At 36.0% G+C, this 24833-nt stretch overlaps 2 protein-coding genes across 2 annotated transcripts in view; one reads left to right on the plus strand and one right to left on the minus strand.

Moving 5' to 3' along the window:
• Positions 1-24833, plus strand: part of LOC126464102 (rhotekin-like) — a 755639-nt gene that overhangs the window by 541064 nt on the left and 189742 nt on the right. The window lies entirely within an intron of this gene.
• Positions 5048-24833, minus strand: part of LOC126464143 (serine protease snake-like) — an 80461-nt gene continuing 60675 nt past the window's right edge. Inside the window, exons 5-7 of the mRNA XM_050096212.1 lie at positions 11956-12233; positions 6707-6849; positions 5048-5738 (exon numbers count right to left, since the gene is read on the minus strand). Coding sequence (XP_049952169.1) covers positions 5568-5738; positions 6707-6849; positions 11956-12233 — 592 coding nt within the window. The 3' untranslated portion in view covers positions 5048-5567. The remainder of the gene's footprint in view (positions 5739-6706; positions 6850-11955; positions 12234-24833) is intronic.

Here is a 24833-nt window from a genome sequence, read left to right on the forward strand (position 1 = left end):
TAACCGTGAGTGCAGGCCTGAAATGGTTTTATGTGATGGAGCTAAGCTATTGTGAGAGGGACTACAGTTGTACATGATGTGTAATGTGTGGAACTGAACTTTCATGTAAACAGAAGACAAATTTTTAGCTCACCCATTCCCATTGAGTGAGTTTTATGTGCTACTTGCATTAAAATTGGCGTGGTGAATAGAGCATTAAAATTCCAAATCTTAGGCAAGCTAAACTATCTTCAATTGGTCCAGCTGATGTTTAATGGAAGCAGCATTTAGGGAACTGAATAGGATTTTGATTCTGAATTGTGCTGGGTGCCGTGGAAAGGAAACAATTTTGCTGGACTGTTAGTACTTTGTGTGTTTGATTCAAAGGAAATGTGAATTTTTTCTTGATACATTGGTTACATGACTTCAGTAACTACTTCCTCACTACCTCACAGTAACGAGTAAGAGTTTCTCTTCAGCTATGGAAAGCTATAAATGTGGGCAAGAGAATGAGATTACAGGTAACTCATTTATGACTATTTTCAGGTTACCTACCTCAGTGGTTCACAGATCCTTGTTGCATCATGGTACCAGTGTGAAACTGAACTGATAAACAGAAATCTAACCACCTCCTCTGCCACACACCGCTGAACAATCACCAACACACTTCCCACCTGTTTTGCCCTAACTTGACCTGATGTACCTACATTCATAACAATGTGAAATTATTTCTGCAGTGTTACAACTCCAGTTCATAATTTACAGTGGTAACTAGTTTTGCAAAGCAATTTAAATGGGACAACCTATTCAGCAGGAATAAATAATCGATCTTAATTAATTGTTTAGTAAATCAAAAGGCACTTCCATGATAAATTTCATAATACAAGTCCATTTAACAGTTAATACATGAATATGTAAAATTTCATAAAAATTACCATTCTAATTATTTACAACATCAGTAACTACAATCCCAAGTTTTCATTGTTTTGTAAAAATAAAAGTCTCGAAAGCATGCTGAATACTATGTTTGTTTACATAAAGAACACATTGATCCCTCATCGTAAATAATTCTATTAATATATTTTATGACACAGATCAATTATAATTCCCAGTTCACACACAATGACTTGTTGTTGTTGTTTTTGTTATGGTCTTCAGTCCAGAGATTGGTTTGATGCAGCTCTCCATGCTACTCTATCCTGTGCAAGCTTCTTCATCTCCCAGTACATCCTGCAACCTACATCCTTCTGAATCTGTTTAGTGTAATCATCTCTTGGTCTCCCTCAATGATTGTTACCCTCCATGCTGCCCTCCAGTACTAAATTGGTGATCCCTTGATGCCTCAGAATATCTCCTACCAACCGATACCTTCTAGTCAAGTTGTGCCACAAATCTCTCTTCTCTCCAATTCTATTCAATACCTAAGGAAACAGGTATAGTAATGAAAAAGAAACCTTGAAGCTATGTGTGAATCTCTCATACACAAGGCATTGTAGATGTTGTTTGAGCTGCTGTCTTAGACAATCACATTGTTCAGTCCATGCATCACCTTAACAGTTGTATAGTTCAAGTTTCCAGATAATATTGGTATGGGACTTACATTACCATCCATACAAGTTGCAGAATGTCTGGAAAATGAAACTCAGTGATCATCTTACATGACAATTATGTGAATGAATGCTTGAAAAGATAGACAATGACAATGAGTTTGTTAACAACCTCTGGATGTCAGATGAATCCCATTTCTATCTTAGTTGATTTGTTATGTAGAACTTTCACTACTGGGCACAAAAAAATCATACAGAGCTACACCAATGTCCATTGCACAAAAGCAATGTTACCGTGCGGCATTCTGTGTCATCATATGGTATAACAGGCTGTTATTTTTTTATGATGGCAATGGCCTTACAACTACAGTCGCAATGGATCTGTACGTCATCATGCTCAAAAAATTTGTTGTGCAGAAACTACAGAAATCTCCACAAATGATTGACAATGTTCAGTTTCACCAAGACAAATCAACATCACACACAACCTAAATATTGGTGGTTGCTGTATGCAAGTTGTTTGAGAATCATATAATTTCAAGAAATGGGACTTTCCCTGGCCTCCCAGATCCCCTGAGCTAGCAGTATGCAATTTATTCTTGTGGGGTTACCTTAAAAATTCAGTCCATCAGCTACATCAGAATTGAAAGCTAAGATCCAAGAAGCAATTGTCAGAATTTCTTTTGAAACATTGCTCTCGTCCAAGCATAGTTTATCTAACAGACTGCAGGAATGTTTGTAAAAAAAGTGAATCTCAGTTGCGAGATATCTCCCAAGAGATAAATTTACATTGTGTGTTGTGAAATAGCATTTCTTCCATGAATAAATTGATTTAAAAACAGTCTTGCAATTTCTTGTTTTTCTGAATCTTTCTGTATTTTGCTGACTCTCACCTTTGTGGGGAGAAATAAGACCATCTTAATAAATCTAGATAACTCAGAAGCTTCACAAAGAAATTTAGATTTTAATTTCTTCCCCACATGCTGTTTGAAAGTGGAATTGTTTAGAAATAGTAAAAATGGTTCTATCAACACTCTGCCAAACCCATAAGTGGTGATTGTAGAGTAGTCATGTAGATGTATGTGTGGGTGTAGATAAGTAAGTCAGCATCTGCAAGGCTGTTGAGGCACTTCAATGAAGCTACTCAGACTGTAAGTGATTCCAGAATCCTCATGAAGTTCTCGGATAATATCAACAGCCTCCATTGCATATTTGTTCAATGTATACAATATTTGTCTGTGCAACACTGTTCAATGGTTTGCTCCATCTCAACCCTTCAGGCAAACACTGGCACAATCTATGTATTCCAAAGGCTTGGGAGGACAATGATTCAAACACATGCCCAGACGTCCTTATTTAGGTTTCCAGTGACTTCCCTAAATCACTTCATCAAATTTCAGGATGCTTACTTTGAAAGCACAAAGCCAATTTCCTTCCCCTTCCTTCGCTAAGCTGAGCTTGTGCTCCATCTCTAATGGCCTTGTTGTCAACATGACATTAAACACTAATCTCCTCCTCCTCCTCCTCCTCCTCTTCCAAAGGTTTGGGAGGGGGAAAAGGGGGGGGGGACAACAACTGAGATACATCATAGTACATACATGGAATAATTTCTTGAGGAAATTCAACATTGAAGGATAGTTCTTTCAAAATACAAATACTTATATTTTTATAACTGTTTCACTAGACGTGTATTCTTTAATATTGCCAATACTTCATTTTTGTAAAAATAGAGCATGAACAAAATACTATGACAGCTACAACAAGTTTAAGGGCTTAATATTATTACAGAAAGAAATCATATACATGGTACAAGTGTATTTAACGGTCTGCAGATCTTAAAATGATCTTATGAATTAGTTGGTCAAGTTTAACATTGAAATAAAGAATTTTCAATTCAACAACTCTTACTCTAGTAATAGTATCCTCCCAGAATTTAAAATTAATGTTTTAGGGTATGCTGTATTTAATATTTGCACTATAATACTAAAGAATTTACAGTGTTAAGTAATTTCGTTTATTAGACCCAAATAAAATATATGTCCTCTCCAGGTCCCAGAGATCACTTGTCATAGGATCCTAAGAATATGACTGATGTAATTTATAGCCTATACAACTTCCAATTGACTGGGAAATCAGTCTTGATAATTATTAGATGTATATGGTGAAACATTACAACAAATAATTTCAGTGCTAGATGGAATATTATGATCTCTGTAGTAAAACAGTGTATATGTTAAGGTTCATCTTGTTTTGCATTGTTGTGGTATCTTCACATTTTTAGTGTTGAATAGAATTTGGGCAGAGGGGAGTATGTCCATTCATATTTAATAATAACCGCTCAAGTGAAGAAATTAGGTTACATAATTATCATTATAGTCCTGTGGCACCTTTCACAGTAGAGAAGATGAAGCAATTTAGCAGTTGTTCATATCTGTAAAAGGAGGTAAGTGAAATCAGTTTCATTCCTGGCTGGCTTGAACTGAGTGAAAATGGTCATTGGTGCATTATGTAAAAATTAAGAGAGTCATTCTCACCCTTTTCAAGAGCGTGCAGTTTTTAACTTCCCAAATTCATAATCAGAACATAAAAGGAGTAATAGTTTTCTCCAGGTCAGCTCATCAGAGAAGCCCTCTGCCTCATGCATACCTATCTAAAGTGAGGCAGGTTATTTTTTTCCTAGATTGTAAAACTAACCATAATCACGAAATATGGCACTAGGAGATAACCCATTCATACCTCTCTCACTACTGCAAATCCCTTTCATTTGCTGTGATTAATTGTTCCATTAAGAATCATCCTCAAACTGGGGGTCTTTCTGATTTTCAAAATTATTAAATTATTTTTCTCTCACCAAGCAGTCAACAATTTTTGCATCCCCCTCAATCAACCCAAATCACATGGAACAAAATTTTACAATGTTAAGGTATAAAGCAACTGCTTGCTGTGCAAAATAAACTGTAGGCAGTTTCAAACAAGAAGATACAACAAGTCCACTAAAGAGACAGCTTACACTACACTCGTTCATCTCTGTTAGAATATTGCTGCGCGGTGTGGGATCCTTACCAGGTGGGATTGATGGAGGATATCAAAAGGGTGCAAAAAGGGGCAGCTCGTTTTGTATTATCACATAATAGGGGAGAGAGTGTGGCAGATATGATATGCGAGTTGGGATGGAAATCATTAAAGCAAAGACGTTTTTCGTCGCAGCGAGATCTATTTACGAAATTTCAGTCACCAACTTCCTCTTCCGAATGCGAAAATATTTTGTTGAGCCCAACCTACATAGGTAGGAATGATCATCAAAATAAAATAAGAGAAATCAGAGCTCGAACAGAAAGGTTTAGGTGTTTGTTTTTCCCACGCGCTGTTCGGGAGTGGAATGGTAGAGATAGTATGATTGTGGTTTGATGAACCCTTTGCCAAGCACTTAAAATGTGAACTGCAGAGTAATCATGTAGATGTAGATGTAGATGTAGATGTAGAAGAACAAAATAGGTGGAAAGTCATAATAAAAAAAGATAAAGGATTCAGTTCCTTTATTTAGAAATTCACATTCACCATTTACAATAGTTTTTAATTCAATTACAAAATTGTAAGAACTGGTAAAGCAATGTGATTGAAATATCATGGTCTTTTATGAGCTTTATAACTTCTGAAACCACTGCATTAGTATCTACTTTGCTTCTTGTAAACATTCTCTATCTCAAATTTTATTTAGTGTTTGCTGTAGTCACCATAAAGCTGTAAAAATTGACATGGAAATGGCAGTGTAGAAATGGGCTGCAAAAATAAGTATGAGCCCATATTAAATATCTGACAGAGGTTTTTTTCTGGTTTTTTGCTTACCAATAATAAATTCCAAGTCACAGATGCAACATTTGCATTTTTACTGTCTTCCAATAATACTTTTAACACTCCACCCTATTCATCTGCAGTTCATTAAATACACTGCATAGTAAACTGTCAAGAGTTGTCTGCAGTGCTGAGTACCACTTTTCATATCTGAATAATACTTTCAGCTCTCACACTGATACCCAATATTTAAGGCCAAACAACAGACTCTATCCACTCTAAGTATTCAGCAATGCTAGTATACACGGCAGGGACACCTGGCTTCCCACAGACCAATGATCCAAAAGAACGTAATCCAGCAACACTGAACTGACAGTGAGGTTTGTCAAGCCGAACTTGAAGGGGGCTTCCCAAATCATCCTGAAACAAAATGTAATGAAAAATATGTTCAGTTTTCCAAATCCTGAAATAAATTATCATTTGTGAAAATGAAATATAAGTGGCTCATTACCCATTGATCTGTTATGTGTTTCTCGATTTGCAGTACAACAGCATCAAAACCCTTAAATCTAGAATTTGGTCAGATGCGATGGAGCAGTTTTGGACTACTTTATTCTATAACTAAATGCAGAAAGTTCTAATATTTCATAAATTATCTTATTTTGTCAATGTGAAAATCTCTCTGCATTTTTACTCCATGCTAACTGCTCTTTCATAAACTGTTGAAAATGCTGTGTCATTATGGGAAACTGATGGAACTATTTTGGATATTTTTCCTCTTTTTCATTTATGAATTTATCGCACGCTATTCACTTCTGATTTTAATACTTTTTGGCAAACCCACATCTTGAGATATACTGTACATAAAAACAATCAAAAAGCTTTTTTATAAATTTGCATCCATAATACCTATTTTGACATGAAGTTTATAATGGCATTAACATAGTTAATTCCAAAAATATTCACAATAGGTCTCTTCACCCTGTCCAAGGACATAAAGCAACAGACTGGGAATCCTCAATGTAAATTATATGACCAAATTATTAACCCATCAATTTCATAAATCACTTGATTAATTACATTTAGGTTTACACATCTCCTTTAAACCAGTGATAATTAGTTGTAAGTAGTTTTTCCCCCATCTATTATAACTCCCTCTTTCACAATTATATGCGCATATCAGTAAATATCCAGGAAGCAGTATTAAATAAATACTGGTGTGTGTGTGTGTGTGTGTGTGTGTGTGTGTGTGTGTGTGTGTGCACGGGTGCAGGCACACACACACACACACACACACACACACAAAATTTACTTCTGAGGTGATCAATGAAACATATGTTTTCAACAGATGAACGAAAACATGACTGCATTTATGAGAGCCATCTTACCCTGCAAGAGCCACGGCCACCAGCTTCATCTGCAGCACATATCAGTGACTCATTAATACCGACACCCATGAGAGTCAGTACTGGGAGTGCTTTTTGGCACTGTAATGCAGGTATTTCAGTGACATCCACATAGCGTGCTGTGCCTGTAGGAAAGAAAGTCAGTAAGTATAACTTAGACAAAATGAATTACAAATTTTAAAGGATGTATTTTTAAAAAATCAGCCTATTTTAGCAGGACCTTATGCCCTGTTGTTTAAATATATAGAAATGTATGAGTTGTAGGCTACATCAACTAATATTATCTCAGTGATAAAGTTTATGAAAAGCTATAAAGTCTATTTATCAATCAACTGTAAGTTTACAATAATGTAAACATTTATAGGCTTTAATGTTATTTAATGATCCATGTAAAGTATTTATAACAATAAAAATTAATACTAAATTAAATTAAATAATATAAATAAAAATTTATATTAAATTAAATTAATTTAAAGTAGCTAGAAATAATGATACAATGTTGTTGACACACTAGATGATTAGTAGTCTGAACAATATAAAAACAAGCTGCATGAAGTATAAGATCTATTATTGAAATCTCGAACAATAATTTTTGAGTAAGTAGTACACATGACCAAATAGTTCATTCTCAGCTGCTTCACCAATTATTCAGATACAGCTAAAGGACTCATGAATCAAATCTCTTCTCATCAACATGGCAGAATTATTTAAGGAGTGTTTGGAAGTAACATTATCACTTATGTGAAATGCCGTCAACATTGTCAAACTGATTGAAACCTCATTCCAACTTGTTAGAGATTCTCTGAATGTCTCAACATCCAAGAAAAACTGATTTCATGTACTAATGTCTTAACAGTGAGCCTCTTTGTTAGTTCAGCCAATGACAAAAGCATTTTATGAACAAAGCTGTCTAGATGAATGGAAAACAAAACTGAGCATCTGTTACATGATGATCAGTTTGACTTTAGGAAAGGTGAAGACGGTTCTGATGCTGCACTTGATAATAGGACCAAGACTTAAGAAAAATCAAGATGAATTCATATTATTTGTTGACCTAGAAAATGTGTGAAAATTTAAAATGGTGCAAGATGGCTAAATATCTCAGAAAAATACAAGGCCTGTTCAAGAAGTAAGGTTACTTTTCAAATTGCATGGCCAACATAATTCGATTATTGATCTTTTTTTCAGTATGTTGGTACATATGTCCCAAACATATGTTCACAGTTTCAAGTGTACGGGATACTTTATTTGTTTTTGACAGATAGAAAGTTTAGGAGTGTTTTAGTGTGCTCAGCAATTTTCAATTATTATAAAAAATGGAGCAAAGAATCTGCATCAAATTTTGTGTGAAAAATGGAATCAAGTGCTCTAAAACACTTTACATGTTGACAATGGCATACGGTGAGTCTGCTCCAAGTTAAGAAACAAAAATGTTTACTAGTGGTACAAGCTCTTCCACGATGGCCGAGAAGATGCCAATGATGAACCTTGCTCTGGACGCCCCAGCACATCAACAACAGATGATAACATTGAAGCTGTGAAGAAAATAATTTTGGAAAATCATCGAATTATCATAAGAGAAGTTGCTGAGGATGTTGGCATATTAGTTGACTCGTGTCATGTAATTTTTTTGGATATGTTGGGCATGAGACGTGTGTCAGCAAAGTTTGTTCCAAAACTTCTCAATTTTGATCAGAAGAACCATCTCATGAGCATCACTCAAGAGCTCTTGAATGATGCCAATGATAATCCTGATTTGCTGAAAAGGGTCATAACTTGTGACGAAACATGGGTTTATGGTTATGACATCAAAACCAAAGTCAGACCATCCCAATGGAAACATTCCAGAGAGTCAAAGCATGTCAAGTTCAATCAAATGTCAAAGTTTTACTCACTGTTTTTTTCAGTTACTGAGGTGTAGTGAATCATGATTTTTTTGCCTCAAGGTCGTTTGTTCAATGAGTATTACCTTGATGTTATGTGCCATTTGCGAGAAGCGATGCACAAACACCTCAGGAATTGTGGAAAAACAATTCATGGCTTTTGCATGACAGTGCACCTGCTCATTCATCATTGCTTGTGAGAAATTTTTTTGCCAAAAACAACACGACAATCATGCCTCAGCCACTATATTCACCGGATTTGCCCCCCTGTGACTTTTTCCTGTTCCCAAAACTGAAGAGACCTTTGAAAGGACAAAGATTCTGATTGAGGAAACAAAAACTGCATCACTGGAAGTACTCAAAGCTATACCAAAAAGTGCTTGTGAGAAGTGCTTTGAGGATTGGAAGAAGCGTTGGCACAAGTGTATTGTATCTGAGGGGAACAACATGAATAAATAAATATTTTTTGCATAAAAATATAAAGTCACCTTACTTTTTGAACACACCTCATAAGTGTAAGTTACAGTTAAAGATGCACAGTGTACGATACATCCCAGAACTTAGGGGTGAAAATAAGAATGGAAGGCCGAGAACAAAGTGCTCAAATTTGGAAGGTTGTAATATAGGGTTGCAGTCTTTTGCCACTGTTGTTCAATGTATGAATCAAAGCATCAACAACACAATGCCACATTTGTAAAACAGTAATTTATATTTCTGAAGAAAGGTGTAAGATTAATAAAAGGCGTTCCTTTCAAAGAATCATATAGAGGCATTCTTAAAAAATTAAAATTATTATCCTCCAGTCTAAATTTATTCTTGAGAGTATCTATTCCATTAGGACTCAAGAGTATTCAACATCATTCAGTGATGCCAAAAATTATGCAACAAGGAATAGAAGTTACTTTCACAAACAGTGTATTATATAAACCAAAAATTCTCTTCAGTTCGTTGCCAGATAAGATCAAAGGAATACCAAACTTTAATGCATTTAAAAGAGAGGTGAAAGGTCTACTAATAATCCATAACTACTATAACATTAATGGATTTTGGAATATTACTCAAATTTGTGGGTTCTGCCTCGTGTTTTCTGTATTCAGAAATTTATATCTATCAAAGTATTTCCAGAAAAAATTAAACTCCTTTTCCAAACATACTCCCTGTTAATTGATGTGTGTAGTTTCCCTTCTATGCAGACATCAAATTCTGCATTTTTATACAAATTTAAGTAGCATATTTCTTACTTCAGTAAAATCAGTCAATATGTAGCAGTAACTTTTCAGCTATGCATCTTTTGTCTGTATGTATGTACATAGACTTTTACTTTGTATATGTAAATAGAACAGTGTTTTTTTGTTTTGTTTTGTTTTTTTATTTTTTTTACAACCCATCAAGTTGTGTTTATAAAGAAGCTACCATTCTAAACATAATATTACAACTTAGATGTGCCTATATTTTGTACATGAATGTAAATTTCTAAATTTTTATACTGGCTTCTATTTTTACAAGTGTTACAACATTAATGTGATAAAATGTGTGCTACATCAACAAATAGATAAATTAAAATCAAAGATGATGTGACTTACTGAACGAAAGCGCTGGCAGGTCAATAGACACACAAACAAACACAAACACACTCACAAAATTCAAGCTTTCGCAACAAACTGTTGCCCCATCAGGAAAGAGGGGAAGGAGAGGGAAAGATGAAAGGATGTGGGTTTTAAGGGAGAGGGTAAGGAGTCATTCCAATCCCAGGAGCAGAAAGACTTACCTTGTGTCTGTATATGTGTGGATGGATATGTGTGTGTGTGCGAGTGTATACCTGTCCTTTTTTCCCCCTAAGGTAAGTCTTTCCGCTCCCGGGATTGGAATGACTCCTTACCCTCTCCCTTAAAACCCACATCCTTTTATCTTTCCCTCTCCTTCCCCTCTTTCCTGATGAGGCAACAGTTTGTTGCGAAAGCTTGAATTTTGTGTGTGTGTTTGTGTTTGTTTGTGTGTCTATCGACCTGCCAGCGCTTTCGTTCGGTAAGTCACATCGTCTTTGTTTTTAGATATATTTTTCCCACGTGGAATGTTTCCCTCTATTATATTGATATCAATAGATAAATTAATAAATAAATATAAATGACTAAATAGAAATAAGGGAAAGGTTCAAAAGTGGGATTAAAAATCAGGCCGAAAGGGTATCAATGATAATATTTGCTGATAACATTGCTATCATCAGTAAAATTGAATAAGAATTGCAGGACATGTTGAATTAATGAACGGTCTAATGAGTACAGAATACAGATTGAGAGAAAGTCTAAGAAAAATGAAAATAATGACAAGTAGCAGAAATGTGATCGGCGGTAAACTTTTGAAAACTGGGGGCTAAATTACACAACATACAAAGCACAGAGGATATAAAAGGCAGATTAGCACAGGCAAAGAGGGTATTCCTCACCAAAAGATATCTACCAGTTTCCAACATACAACATTATTTGAGGAAGAAATTTCTGAGAACATACTTTTTGAGCACAGCATCTCTGTATGGAAGTGGATCATGGACTGTGGGACAAACAAAAAAAGAATAGAACAAAGCATTTGAGATGATGTGCTACAGAAGGATGTTGAAAATAAGATGGAGGGATAAGATAAGAAACGAGGAGGTTCTCTGCAGAATCAGTGAGGAGTGGAACCTGCAGGAAACATTGACAAGAAGGAAGAACATGATGATACGACTTATGTAAGCCATTAAGGGATAGCTTACCATGTTACTTGCAAGAACTGTAGAGGTTAAAAACTGTAGGGGAAGACAGAAGTAAGATGTACAAAACAAATTAAGTGAGGAGATTAGGTGCAAGTCGTCCTTTGAGACAAAGAGGTTGGCGTAGGAGAACAAATAACTTTTCATCTTCCACCTTCTGCTACTTCAGTAGCTGAAGGTGAATATCATTTGTCACATGCAAATAAGATATATTATAATTTCTATATTTTATGGATGTATGTATGTTTTCTAACAAATGCAAATACATGATACAGATCTATACTTTTTTAGAATAAATAGTAATGGGTGTCAGTGTCTATATTTATAAACGAAGTGAAGAAAATGCATATGAAATAGGGAAAGCCTTTGAAAAGATACAGGAGACTTACCACAAAATTTAAAGAAATATTTGCATTGGATTTCCACTAGGTGACTGTAGGTAACAAGAGAAGTTTATATTTCAGTAACAAATAATACACTCAAAAGTAGATCACAAAGATGCTTTCTGAATAGAAACAATTTTTTTTAACTTTTTTAAATGCCATCCTCTTACAATAATATTCTTGCAGAAAAGTGGCACTTTAAATACTTTTTTAACTTACCAAATTCTGTTGATCGATTGCTTTCTGCTGCAAATCCTGCAATAATTACTCGATTTGTTGGGAGCTGTGTTAATGAATTCAAGCAAGCAGGACGAACTCGTGAGCTAAGTTTAGCTGGTGTTTGTAGATGCAGGACAGCCACATCATGGAACGCGCTTAGTGGTTTGTACAAGGGATGTGGGGTTACCTTGTCAACATTGATCAGCTGCACAGTTTCATCGTCACCATTTGGTGTTGTCAAGTCAACATCACCCAGGCGTACACGTCTCACAATACCACTGTAGAGATTGAATTTTATTTTAGTCTCTGCTGATTGTAAAATGATAAATATTTGTATAAAGCTATCAACAGGCCTTATTCCAGTCTTCCACATTTATCAGTAATTTTTTATAACCAAAAACAAATAAAAATAGCCCTTCCTTAGCAACAATAGGTCATTCAGATAATTCTCTCTCTCTCTCTCTCTCTCTCTCTCTCTCTACATAATTTTAGTACTTAAATTTGTTTATTTGTCCAAGAATCATTTTAGTACATTGTTTGTATGTGTGATATAGAACAGTGGTAAAGTAGTTAATTTACAATACATTAGTCATTTTGACTACATTGTTGACATAATCAAAATGCATAATAGTGTAGGCTGGTGTATTACATTGCTTCTGTATGTTATAATAGCAGTTATTAAGTAATAAGGTGACATGATAAGCACAATGTAAACTATATTATGAATTGACAATTGGAAAAATTTCGTAAATAAGGTTTACTTGTTTCGATGTTCCATAAATTCAGACAAAGAATAGAAGCAGTGGTCAAGCAAGAACTGTTTTAACTTTATTTTATATACATTTAATGTTGGTATGCATTTTATGAAAGAAGGCAAATAGTTATGTAACATAGTTCCAGTATGATACACTCCTATTTGCATAAGTTTTTATTTACTGTGTTCATGTATAGGTTCATCTACTGCCTAGTTTCATATGTGTGTATATCATAGCTGTGTCTGAAGAGATTTTCCTTTTTTAAGATACTCCCTTTTGTGAAAATTAGTATTTCGTATATGTGCAAGCAAGGCAGCAGCAGCATTTTGAGTTTAAAAAAATGGTCTACAGGAATTCTTGCATTTAGCTTTTTTTATCACCCTGATAATCATTTTCTGTATTTTAAATGTTTTTGTAGAATTTGTAGAATTCCCCCAAAAAATTATTCCATACATAAGTAGCGACAGTATGTTACAATGGTACATTGTCAGCACTGGTGAGCAGCTTGTATTCTGAGTGAGGATCCTAACAGCATATGTTAATGAATTCAATCTCTAATTTAAATTGTGTAGGTACACCTTCCACTTCAGCTCTGCCTGGACATGAATGCCTAGAAATTTTGTATGACTGACCTTCAACACAATTTTTTTTCTTCGATAGTGAAAACAGGGTTTGCTGGCTGGAGGTTGTGGGTGGTATGAAAGTTAACTGCCACAGCTTTTTCAGAATTTATGATGAGCCTATTGGTCTGAAACAGTGCACTACAGTATGCATAACTGATATTGCAGCCTCCTGCAGATTTTACTCATTCTGTGATTTAATTAGAATATTAGTGTCATCTGCAAAGAGTACAGTGGTTCCATCATGTATTTTATGAACCAAGTCATTTATGTACAGCAGAAATAGGACAGGTCCCAAAACTAACCCTTGTGGGAATCCATACTTTATTTTCTCCTCATCACTGTAAAAACTAGAAATTTTTTGTGTTTCACTAACTTTGTGTTTTATTTCTGTAATCTGCTGATGATTACTGAGGTACGACAGGAGCACGTTTTCAGACTGGCCTCTAATTCCGCAGTTACTTAATTTACCCAAGAGAATGCCATGATCAATAACACTGAACACTTTACTTAGATCCAGAAATATCCCTGATACTGATGTGTTGCTTATCATCCACTGATTTTAATATTATTTAAGAAGGCAAAATTTGCTGTCTGCATTGACTTCCCAGCTCTGATCCCATGTTGGGAGTTGCTTATTAGCCTCTCTTTATTTAAGGAAACTGTTAATCTCCGAAGGAACATTTTTTCCATAATTTTGATGAAGCCTGACAATACTGAAACTGGACTATAATTAATAATATCACTTTTTGCACCCTTCTTACACAAATGTGTTACTTTTACAGTTTTTATATTATTTGGAAACACACTACACTCAAAAGATGACTTTACTATGTCTGTTAGTGGTTCCACAAGAAATGTTGCACTAACTTTAATAATAGCATCTGGTTTCTCATCAACACCCACTGAATATTTATTAGGTAATTCTCTTAGGATTCTTGACAGTTCCTTAGGTGTTGCTGGATACATGAATAATGTGTTTGGATGAATATTTTGATCTGAATGACTGGCTGGCTGTTTGTCAAGGTGTGTATTTATTAACTGGTGTGCTATATTAGAGAAATAATTGTTGAAAGTACTAGCTACATGTTTGGGATCAATTAGTTTATTTTTATTCATAATCAGTTCTATATTACTGTGATTAACTGGCCTGGTGCCCATTTCTTTCCTTATAATTTGCCAGGTTGCTTTAGTTTTATTTTTGGAATTATACAATATTTTGTCATTTTCTATTTTTTTATAAATAACTCAGTGTTAGTATTCTCTTGTATCTTTTGAAATATGTAATAAAGTCAGGTTAGTATTCTCCTAGGAGTACTCATACAATATCCTTTTATTTTGACATGATATCCTTACCACTTTTGTAATCCACTTGTTTGTTTTTTGAGTAGAATTAGATGTAGGTATTTTCTTGGGAAAAGCCATTAAAGATGTTTGAATGTAGCCATAGACTTATCATATTTCTCATTGGTATCATTAAAGTCATTTACATCTTTCCAACTTCCACCCTTCAGGAGTGAACAAAAATATTCCAAATTTTTTGTACCGAAATTCCTTACAGTGTGTTGTATTCTACTGGGAATTGAGTGTCCTGAAATATTCTTTTTCAAAAATTTGAGCATTGTGATAACTAAAACTTGTGTTTACAACTTGTATGTTATAGGCATATTTGCACTATTTATCAAGATCTGATCAATAATAGATGCAGAGATTGGTGTTTCTTGAGTTGGTTCAGTTACTGTTGCACTGATGTTGAACAATTGTAGTAGATTTAAATTGTCATCTCTGAAATTATTGGATTTCAAGAAATCAATTAGCTGCCACATATATTTATATTCTTCTTGGGAGAGTGAATTTGTTCCAAGAGATCCTCCATGCAATTGTAAAACACTTTTTTGTTTCCATCTGGTGATCTGTATACACAAATAATAACTGTATTTTGCCTCAGTAGTTCAGCTGTAGAATGTTCCATATCTTTATCAAAGGACAGTTTATGGTGTTTAGTTACACTATTGAATTCAACATTTTCTCTAATAAATACACAAGTACTCCCATGACTCAATATTTTCCCACAAAACATGCTTGCAGGTTTGAAATGAGGAATGTGTGTTTGCTCCAACATATCTTGTTTGAGCCAGTGTTCTGTAAAGACAGTACAGAAATATATTTTAGGTCATTTAACATTATTTCTATTTCATTTAGTTTATTTGAGAGTGAGTGAACATTTTGATGGCGTAATTTCAAATTATGTACAGGGAGTAAATCATTTCTTGCCTGACCACTTACATCACTTATTTCAGTTTGTGTACTTAGTGGAAAAAAATCCTGATGTTTTCCAGGGATGGCATTCATCGTGTTTGACATACAGCTTGCTGGTTCACTGTATGTGGGTTCCTGCATTTCTTCTGTTGAAATGTTCGCAATTTACACTTTTTTCCATCCTTTTTCACCCATCTGTCCATTAATAACTGCCTTGCTGCTGCATTTGATGGCTTGAAATTTAACCAAGTGTCTTGTTGTAACTTTCTTTGAGCTTATTTTTTGTAATATACTGGTCCATAGCTGTGTTTCTTCATGGGTGGCATTTTCACTTTGAGAGTGTGTGTCTTGTGTGATATTCAGGCTTAAGATGGTGTTATAAGGTATTTTTATTTATAGGAAAAAATAATTTTATTCTATAACTTTTTATCTTTGTCCCACCCATGCACATCACAGAGAATACACCAATAAGCCAGTGAACCACAGTTATATGTTACAAATTTAGCCTAGAAAAAGTTAGAGCACTGTAACTTTCTTGGCAAATAATATTGTTTTGTTCACTTGGCCTGCACTTCACGTTTCGTAAGATAAAGGCGATATGATAAGATTTTCAGAAGGCAGAAGGAAGTATGCAGAAAGTTAAGTCCCATGGTGCCCAGAGCCATTTGAACCATTTGAAGTATGCAGAGAGACTTAAAGGTTGGCCAACTTTATTACACTGCTTCTAAATTAAGAGGTCATGAAATTTTTTTGCCACATCATGAGAATAATAGTGTGCTTGACAACTCCAAGGCTGAATACAAGAAAGAATTACAAATAAGTGTCTCAATATTTGAACGATTTCAGGAGTTTCTTGGAGTTTACGAAATTCAGAAGTAGGCTGGCAGACCATCTGCACTTGGGAGGTAAGCCATGGGCCTCTAGGTGCAGTTTATGATGTCTAGCAGTAAATATTGTTGATATCTATTTGTGATTCACAATTATCTATAGAAAAATTCTTCCAGCATGTGAAACATAGCTGAGCAGTTATATAGAATTTTGTTTACGTACGTGTTTCAGGTAAGTGTGTGCACATGTTACTAATAAGCAGCAGGGTTTAGGTTTAGGGTGCTATTAGCAAGCTAGAGGCAGTGGTGATGGAAGAGATTGAAGAGAAGAGTACAGTTAATGTTAACAAACAATTTCTTTCTAGTGGCAAACCATATTATGGTTGTTTTAACATGACAAGAATTCATCCAGGTCTGTTGACAAACGTTCCCCTTCCTGATGAGTGGTGTAACACACTGCATTACTTTGTTCCTTCACTGCATATTACAAGGAGCATGTAACTTCTGACCCCAAATACACATGAGAGTCTGTGCAACAGTATGTCACCATGGAGAGTGATGGAAAGATTGTTTCGCAGTGAAGTATTGTACATTGTCCAAGGTATGTATGATATACTGATACTTTGTGAGAAACTGCTGTTTCATAAATAATGAAATACATTATTAGTTTTTGTAATACTTAAGGTGAACTTGCTCTATAATTCAGCTAACCAGGCCAGGAGAGAGTTTCCTGAAAAGAGAGAATTTGGTGCTGCAAAGTGAGTTCTCCCATTTTTTATTGTCCCTTTCAGCCTTTCACAAATATGACATTGATATCAATGAAGTTTTGTTTCTGTTATGCTGGTAGGCATTCCACAGTGGAATTAGTCAACTGCATATTTTTTCTGTAGAATTGTTTTGTTTATAAAGCATCATTTTTAAGAAAACCTCTAAATTGTGCAGCTACAACCACTCATTTTAAACTATGGAATTGTGTGGAAAAGGGAACTTTCTGTAGTACCATGTATGGTAGCCCGCCCAGTTGGCCATGCGGTCTAACGCATGGCTTTCTGAGCAGGAAGGAGTGCCTGGACCCTGGCACGAATCCGTCTGGTGGATTTGTGTCGAGGTCCTGTGAACCAGCCAAACTGTGGATGGTTTTCCATCTGCCTCAGCGAATGTGGGCTGGTTACCCTTATTCCGCTTTCAGTTACACTATGTCGGTGATTGCTGCACAAACAAGTTCTCCACGTACACATACACCACCATTACTCTACCACACAAACATAGGGGTTACACTCGTCTGGTGTGAGACGTTCCCTGTGGGGTCTACCGGGGGCTGAACTGCACAATAACCCTGGGTTCGGTGTGGGGCGGTGGAGGGGTGAAGTGACTGTGGTAGTAGTCGTGGCGTTGCGGACCACTGCGACTGCGGCGGGGACAGAGCCTCTCCGTCGTTTCTAGGTCCCCGGTTAACATACAATACAATACAGTAAAATACAATACCATGTATGGTATTAAGTTTCCTACCAGTGCATTTGAATACAGAGTGTGAAAAGTGCTCACTTAAATGCACAATATGATTAGTCTAATCGTGTCTTTATGGCACCACTGGGTACAACACGGATGGTTTTAGTATATTCCTCTCTTTATACTGGTCCTCTAAATTGTGCCTCTATTTTCAAGTGTTTGGCAGTTCAGATGCATTTCCATGAGACTCTCCTGTGAGTGAAACAAATTGTGCTTCCTTCTTTGTATGCATTCAATATCCCTGTCAGTCTTATCAGGTATGGGTTCCACACACTTGAGCACTGAGTAAGCAGTTTCCTAAGTAACTGGCATTACTTCCCCAATATCCTATCCATGATCTGAGGACTGCTATCACGTTCAGTTACATCTGAGCCTATGTGATTGATTATTCCATTTCATGTACCCACAGACTGTTTCACCCAAGAGTCTGATTCCAATTGTGACTCATGAGATTACAGTGCTACAATTTTCCGTTTCTGCATTTTGTGAAGGGCATAAATTCAAATTTATGGTCATCTGAAGCAAGTTGCCAGTCTTTCCAACACTTTGAAATTTCTTTAAAATTTGATTTTCATGCACCTTTTTTCTGACAGCACTTCCGTATAGTTAAATGTATTATTTGCAAAAAGTCTGAGATTACTTTTGTTTGCTAAGTCATTTATATAAAGCACTCAACAGGGGTCCAACACACTCCCCTGGAGCATGCATGGAGTTATTTCTGCATCTGGTAATGACTGTCTAAAATGACATGCTGCATCCTCCCTACAAGAAATTCTGAATCCTGTCACAAATTTGGTTTGATGTCAGATCATTGATGTTTTGTTAATAAGCATTGGTAAGCCAAATGATTTTCAGAAATCATGTGAGAAAAGTGCAAGGTATGTTTCACATAAGTGATGTCTTTGGAATCCATGCTAGCCAGTGTGAAGGAAGTCATCCTCGATGAGATACCTCATTACATGTGACTTCAGAATAAGTCCTCAGATTCTCTGCAACCATTCTCATAGACTGGTGTGACCTGTGCTTTGTTCCAACTACTGTGCACAATGTTTTGTTCAAGATATCTGCGGTATATTATGATTTGAAGGGGGGGGGGGGGGTGTTGATAACTCAGCTGTAAATCTGTAAATTCTATGTATAAATGGAGACCAAATACAAACCTGAATTCTTTTTTGTAAACTTTACTGAATTGTTGCAGAAAGAACAAAAACTGCATGCCAAATTTAAACAAATGCAAAATCTCCAAGATTGGCAATTTTTCAAAAAAGCTTGAAATTTATTGCAGACTTTAATGTGAGATAGTTATTATAGTTTCCACAATGGAACATAGTCCAAAAACCTGGCAGGTAATCCAAAGAGATTCTTGTAGTGTTTAAAGTATGCTAGCAACAAGACACAATCAATGCCTTCTCTGCAGAACAGCAATGGAAATACTATCAACAACAGTGGTGCCAAAGCACAGTTACTAAACATAGCTGTCTGAAATTCCTTCACCAAAGAAGACTAAGTAAACATTCCAGAATTTGAATCAAGAACAGCTGCCAACATGAGTAATGTAGACGTAGACATCCTCACAGTAGTGAAACAACTTCAATCACTTAATAAAAGCAACACTTCTGATCACAACTGTAAAACAATTAGGTTTCTTTCAGAGTATGCTGATGCAATAGCTCCATACTTAACAATCATATACAACCACCTGCTTGATGGAAAATCCATACTCAAGAACTGGAAAGTTGCAAAGGTCACACCAATATTCAAGAAAGGTAGTAGGAATCATCCACGAAATTACAGGCCCATATCATTAACATCAGTATTTAGCAGGATTTTTGAACATATATTGAGCTCAAATGTTATGAATTACCTCATAGGGCATGGTCTATTGATGCACAGTCAACACAGATTTAGAAAACATAGTTCATGTGAAACACAAATAGCTCCTTATTCTCACAAAGTGTTGAGTGTTATTGACAAGGGCTTTCAAATTTATTCTGTATTTCTAGATGTCCAGAAGGCTTTTGACATGGTACCACACAAGCACCTTGTAGCGAAATTGGGTGCTTACGGAATATCATCTTAGTTATTTGACTCAATTCGTGATTTCCTCTCAGAGAGGTCACAGTTCGTAGGAATTGATGGAAAGTCATCAAGTAAAACAGAAGTGATTTTTGGCACTCCCCATGATAGTGTCCAGCTCTTTGCTGTTTCTGTTGTATATACACAATTTACGAGAAAATCTGAGCAGTTGTCTTAGGTTGTTTGCAGATGATGCTGTTGTTTATCATCTAGTACAGTCGTCAGAAGATCAAAACCAATTGCAAAACATTTGGAAAAAGAGATCTGCATGGTGCAAAAATTGTCAATTGGTCACTCACATAAGTGCTAAAAGGAATCCATTAAACTTTGGTTACACAATCAGTCAATTAAATCTAAATGCCATAAATCCAGTTAAATACCTACAATTACAATCAACTTAAATTGGAAAGAACAATGAGAAAATGATGTTGGGAAAGTAAACTAAAGACTGTAGGCTTCTGGCGGAACACTTGTAAAATGCAACAGATCTACTGAAGAAACTGCCTACACTACACTTTTCCATCCTCTTTTTAAGTGCTGCTGCACAGCCTGGGATCCTTACCAGACAAGATTAACGAAATACATCAAAAAAGTTTAAAGAAGAGCAGCATGTTTTGTGTTATCATGAAATAGGGGAGAGAGAGTCACTGACATGATACTGTATTTGGGGTGGGCATCATTAAAACAAAGGCGTTTTTCATTGCGGTGGGATCTTCTCACGAAATTTCAGTCACCAACTTTCTGCTCCAAATGTGAAAACATTTTTTTGATGCTGACCTACACAGGGAAAAATGATCATCATAATAAAATAAGGGAAATCAGAGCTCACATGAAAAGATATAGGTGTTCATTTTTTCTGCGCACTGTTTGATATTGGAATGATACAAAATTATTGTGAAGGTGGTTTGATGAATCCTCTGCCAGGCACTTAAGTGTGATTTGCAGAGTATCCATTTAGATGTAGATGGATGTTATCATTCTATTTCACATTTTCACATCCATACAAATAATTATACCCTGGTATTTATATGAGTTAACTGATTCCATTTATCTCTCATTGATATTGTAGCTGCAGCATGCCACACATTTGTGTTCTGTGATGTGCTCAGTTTTACATTGCTGAACACCACTTCTTTTTTCTACGTACTGTTCTGAATTTTTTACAAAAATTTTCCCATCACATTGGCACTTTTTTAATAGTACCCTCCCCCCCCCCCCCCCCCCACACAAAGAAAGAACAAAAACATGTGCACAGTGACTTGTGCATGAACTCCTAAACCTCTGCAGTGTCATCAAACCAGTGTCCTCCAAGTCGTTCCTTCAGTGGTCCAAACATGGGATAATGCAGTATCACGACTCTGGACTCTGAGGATGCTCCACAGTTATTAATTGAATTTCCTACTGTTTTCCCCCATTAAAGTATCAGATTGCATAGTAGACAAGTTCTTGTAGTTGATCTTATCAGCAATGATGGCTTGAGCACTTCCATAGCTTATTCATACTCTAGAAGCAACGTTTGAAAGGTTTAAGCACTGATCTTTTGCAATAAGATCTTGTATGGGATGAATGTTTAGTGTGATGCTTGTCCATGGTCACCTTTTGTGGGGTGCACTTTCCACAGCTACCTGCCCTGTTACAAATGTTTTATGCCATTCATACATTTGTGTCTTTCAAAGGATTTCTTCCTCAAAATGTTTCTGAAGCCTCCTCAAAATTTCTGCACATCTGGTGCCCTATTTCACGAGAAGCTTCAAGATTACACTCTGCACAACAGGCTTCTGTATCAGAGTGATGGTGTCATGCTAACATTACAATGCTATTTAGACATCCCCACTGTGCTGCAACATCTCTATTCTGTAGAGTAACATGTTCTGCTTCTGGCCACTTGTTGTTGTTGTTGTTGATGTTGTTGTCATGGTCTTAAGTCCAAAGACTGGTTTGATGCAGCTCTCCATGCTACTCTATCTTGTGCAAGCCTCTTCATCTCCAAGTAACTGCTGTAACCTACGTTCTTCTGAATCTGCTTACTGTATTCATCTCTTGATCTCCCTCTATGATTTACAACCTCCACACCCCTCCAACAGAAATATTGGCTATCCCTTCATGTCACAGAATGCGAACTATAAACCAATCTTGGTTAAGTTATGCCACAAATTTCTTGCCTCCCAAATTCTACTCAGTACTTTCTCATTATTTTTGTGATCAACTGATCTAATCTTCTGCATTCTTCTGTAGCACCAAATTTTGAAAACTTCTATTGTTTTTTATCTAAACTGTTTATCGTCAGTGTTTCACTTCCATACATGGCTACGGTCTACACAAATACCTTCAGAAAGGTCTTGTAACACTTAATTCTATATTCAATGTTAACAAATTTATCTTCTTTAGAAATATTAACAGAATCTTCTGTCGGTTCTTGGTAGAACAACATTATAATAATAAATGAAAAGCACCAGTTTGCTTTAGTTCTACACTATTATTTTTATTGCTAACATTTAATGTCTGAAGATGGCCTTCTAAACCGAAAACCGGTTAGCAATAAAACTAATATTGTAGAACAAAAGCAAACTGGTGCTTTTCATTTATTATTCTTTAGAAATGTTTTTTTTTTTAATTTTATTTATTTATTTACTATAACCAGTCTACATTTTATATCCTCTCTACTTCAGCCATAATCAGTTATTTTACTGCCCAAATAGCAAAACTCATCTAATCTGCACCCTTTAGCATCACATGATTTAATTTAACTACATTCCATTATCATTCTTTTGCTTTTGTTGATGTTCATCTTATATCCTCATTTCAATATACTATCCATTCCACTCAACTGCTCTTCCAAGTCCTTTGCTGTCTGTGACAGAATTACAGTGCCATCGGCAAACATCAGAGTTTTTATTTCCTGTCTCTGAACTTTAATTCTTACTCCAAATTTTTCTATGGTTTCCTTTACTGTTTGTTCGATGTACAGATTGAATAACATCAGGACAAGGCTACAATCCTGCCTCACTTACTTTCCAACCACTGCCTCCCTTTAATGCCCCTCAACTCATAACTGCCATCTGCTTCCTGTACAAGTTGTAAATAACCTTTCGCTCCCTGTATTTTACCCCTGCTACCTACAGAATTTCAAAAGAGAGCATTCCAATTAACATTGTCACAAACTTTCTCTAAGTCTACAAATGCTATAAATGCAGGCTTGCCTTTCCTTAAACTATCCTCTAAGATAGGTCATGGGATCAGTTTTTCCTCGCATGTTCCCACATTTTTCCAGAATCAAACTGATCTTCCTCAAGGTCTGCTTGTATCAGTTTTTCCATTCTTCCATGAAGAATTCACATTAGTATTTTGCAAGCTTGAATTACTAAACTGATAGTTTGGTAAATTTTACACCTGTGAGAAACTACTTTCTATAGAATGGGAATTACTCCATTCTAACCACTTAGGCCGTTGAAACCAGAAAAGTTGTTTGGATAGTCAAGTGTGGAGCGTCCTACTGTGTGCATGCTGGTTTGTCATATGTGCAGATTTTGTGCATAAAATGTCAGTTCAGACCATTGATAGAGTGCAATGGGAGTGCCTTGGAAGCCACAGAGCAAAGGGTGCAGGCGATAATGCCAATATGCGAACAGTTTAAGATTATACATAAAGGTAAATGTAGATGTATGTTTACACTAACATACATCTGTCAAAGCTTGTAGGAGCACCATGTCTCTCTGGCATGTGGCAACACATTATCTCATATGAAAGTTCACCCATCCTGCTTGCGGACCTTCCCACATATACAAGTCACACATACATTTTGCATATAGCTTTCTTGCAATATACTTCACAAGTCTCAGAAGTTGCACACGCACAGCACCAGTCTTCCATGGCACTGCTTACAAATGCCTATTTGATCTTTAGTGTTCTATGGAGCTTGTTTTTGTATTGATGGTGTTTTGTTGATTTTCCTTTCTTCAACCACAAGAGAATTGCACCAGCACATTGAAATGGCGTAAGCACACCATGCAGCAAAGAGGTTGCCAGAAGATCAGTAGAGGCCAAAGACAGACTCGCAAGAAATGCACCGCCAGTGTCCTCTCAGCTGCCAATATTTGGGTTGTGCTCTGACCAATAACAGCTGTTGTGGAGGTTGAAAATACTTTCATGAGTGAAGCTAGATTCATCACTCCATATCACATTGTTTATAAAATGTTTGTTATCTTCCACTTGGTGCGAAGGTCATTCATAAAACTGAATGTGGTTTTCAAGTTGCTGGTGTTGGTTAAAGTGTTATTAGATGCACCCAGCATGAAAAGCATATTGAAATGTATTCATCCTTTGTATACTCCATCAGGAAGCTGCCCCATATGAATTTGACAAGACCAGTTACAGTTTCATAAATTCCACTGTCTTGTGATAGGCTATTGTCATTTGACATGGTAGTCTGCTTATAAATGATGAGGACTACAGATTGGATGTCTAAAAAATAGAAAATGATCGTGACAAGAATTCAACCATAGTCTGATGGTGGACATGGGTTTGATGTTCCAGCAGCCCACTCAGTGAGCTACGACAGCAGGTACGGTAGTGTGGGATGATACACATTCCCCTGTACATTCCAATGTGCTGCACAATGTGACAGTGTTACCATCTCCTCGTTTACCCAATATGATTTTGCTATATAAACTTATCTTCAATCTGGATGAGGAAATGCATACTGGTCTCCAAGTGTGGTATTTTTTCTTCACCCTGTATTTAGTCAATCTGGCATGCAACACACCACTAATCCTGTATTTGAACATTACAGGATTGTTTTTCATCTGCACCAATTTACATTTTTCTACATTTAG

Source organism: Schistocerca serialis, chromosome 1 (genome assembly GCF_023864345.2).
Source record: "Schistocerca serialis cubense isolate TAMUIC-IGC-003099 chromosome 1, iqSchSeri2.2, whole genome shotgun sequence".
Classification (NCBI taxonomy): domain Eukaryota; kingdom Metazoa; phylum Arthropoda; class Insecta; order Orthoptera; family Acrididae; genus Schistocerca; species Schistocerca serialis.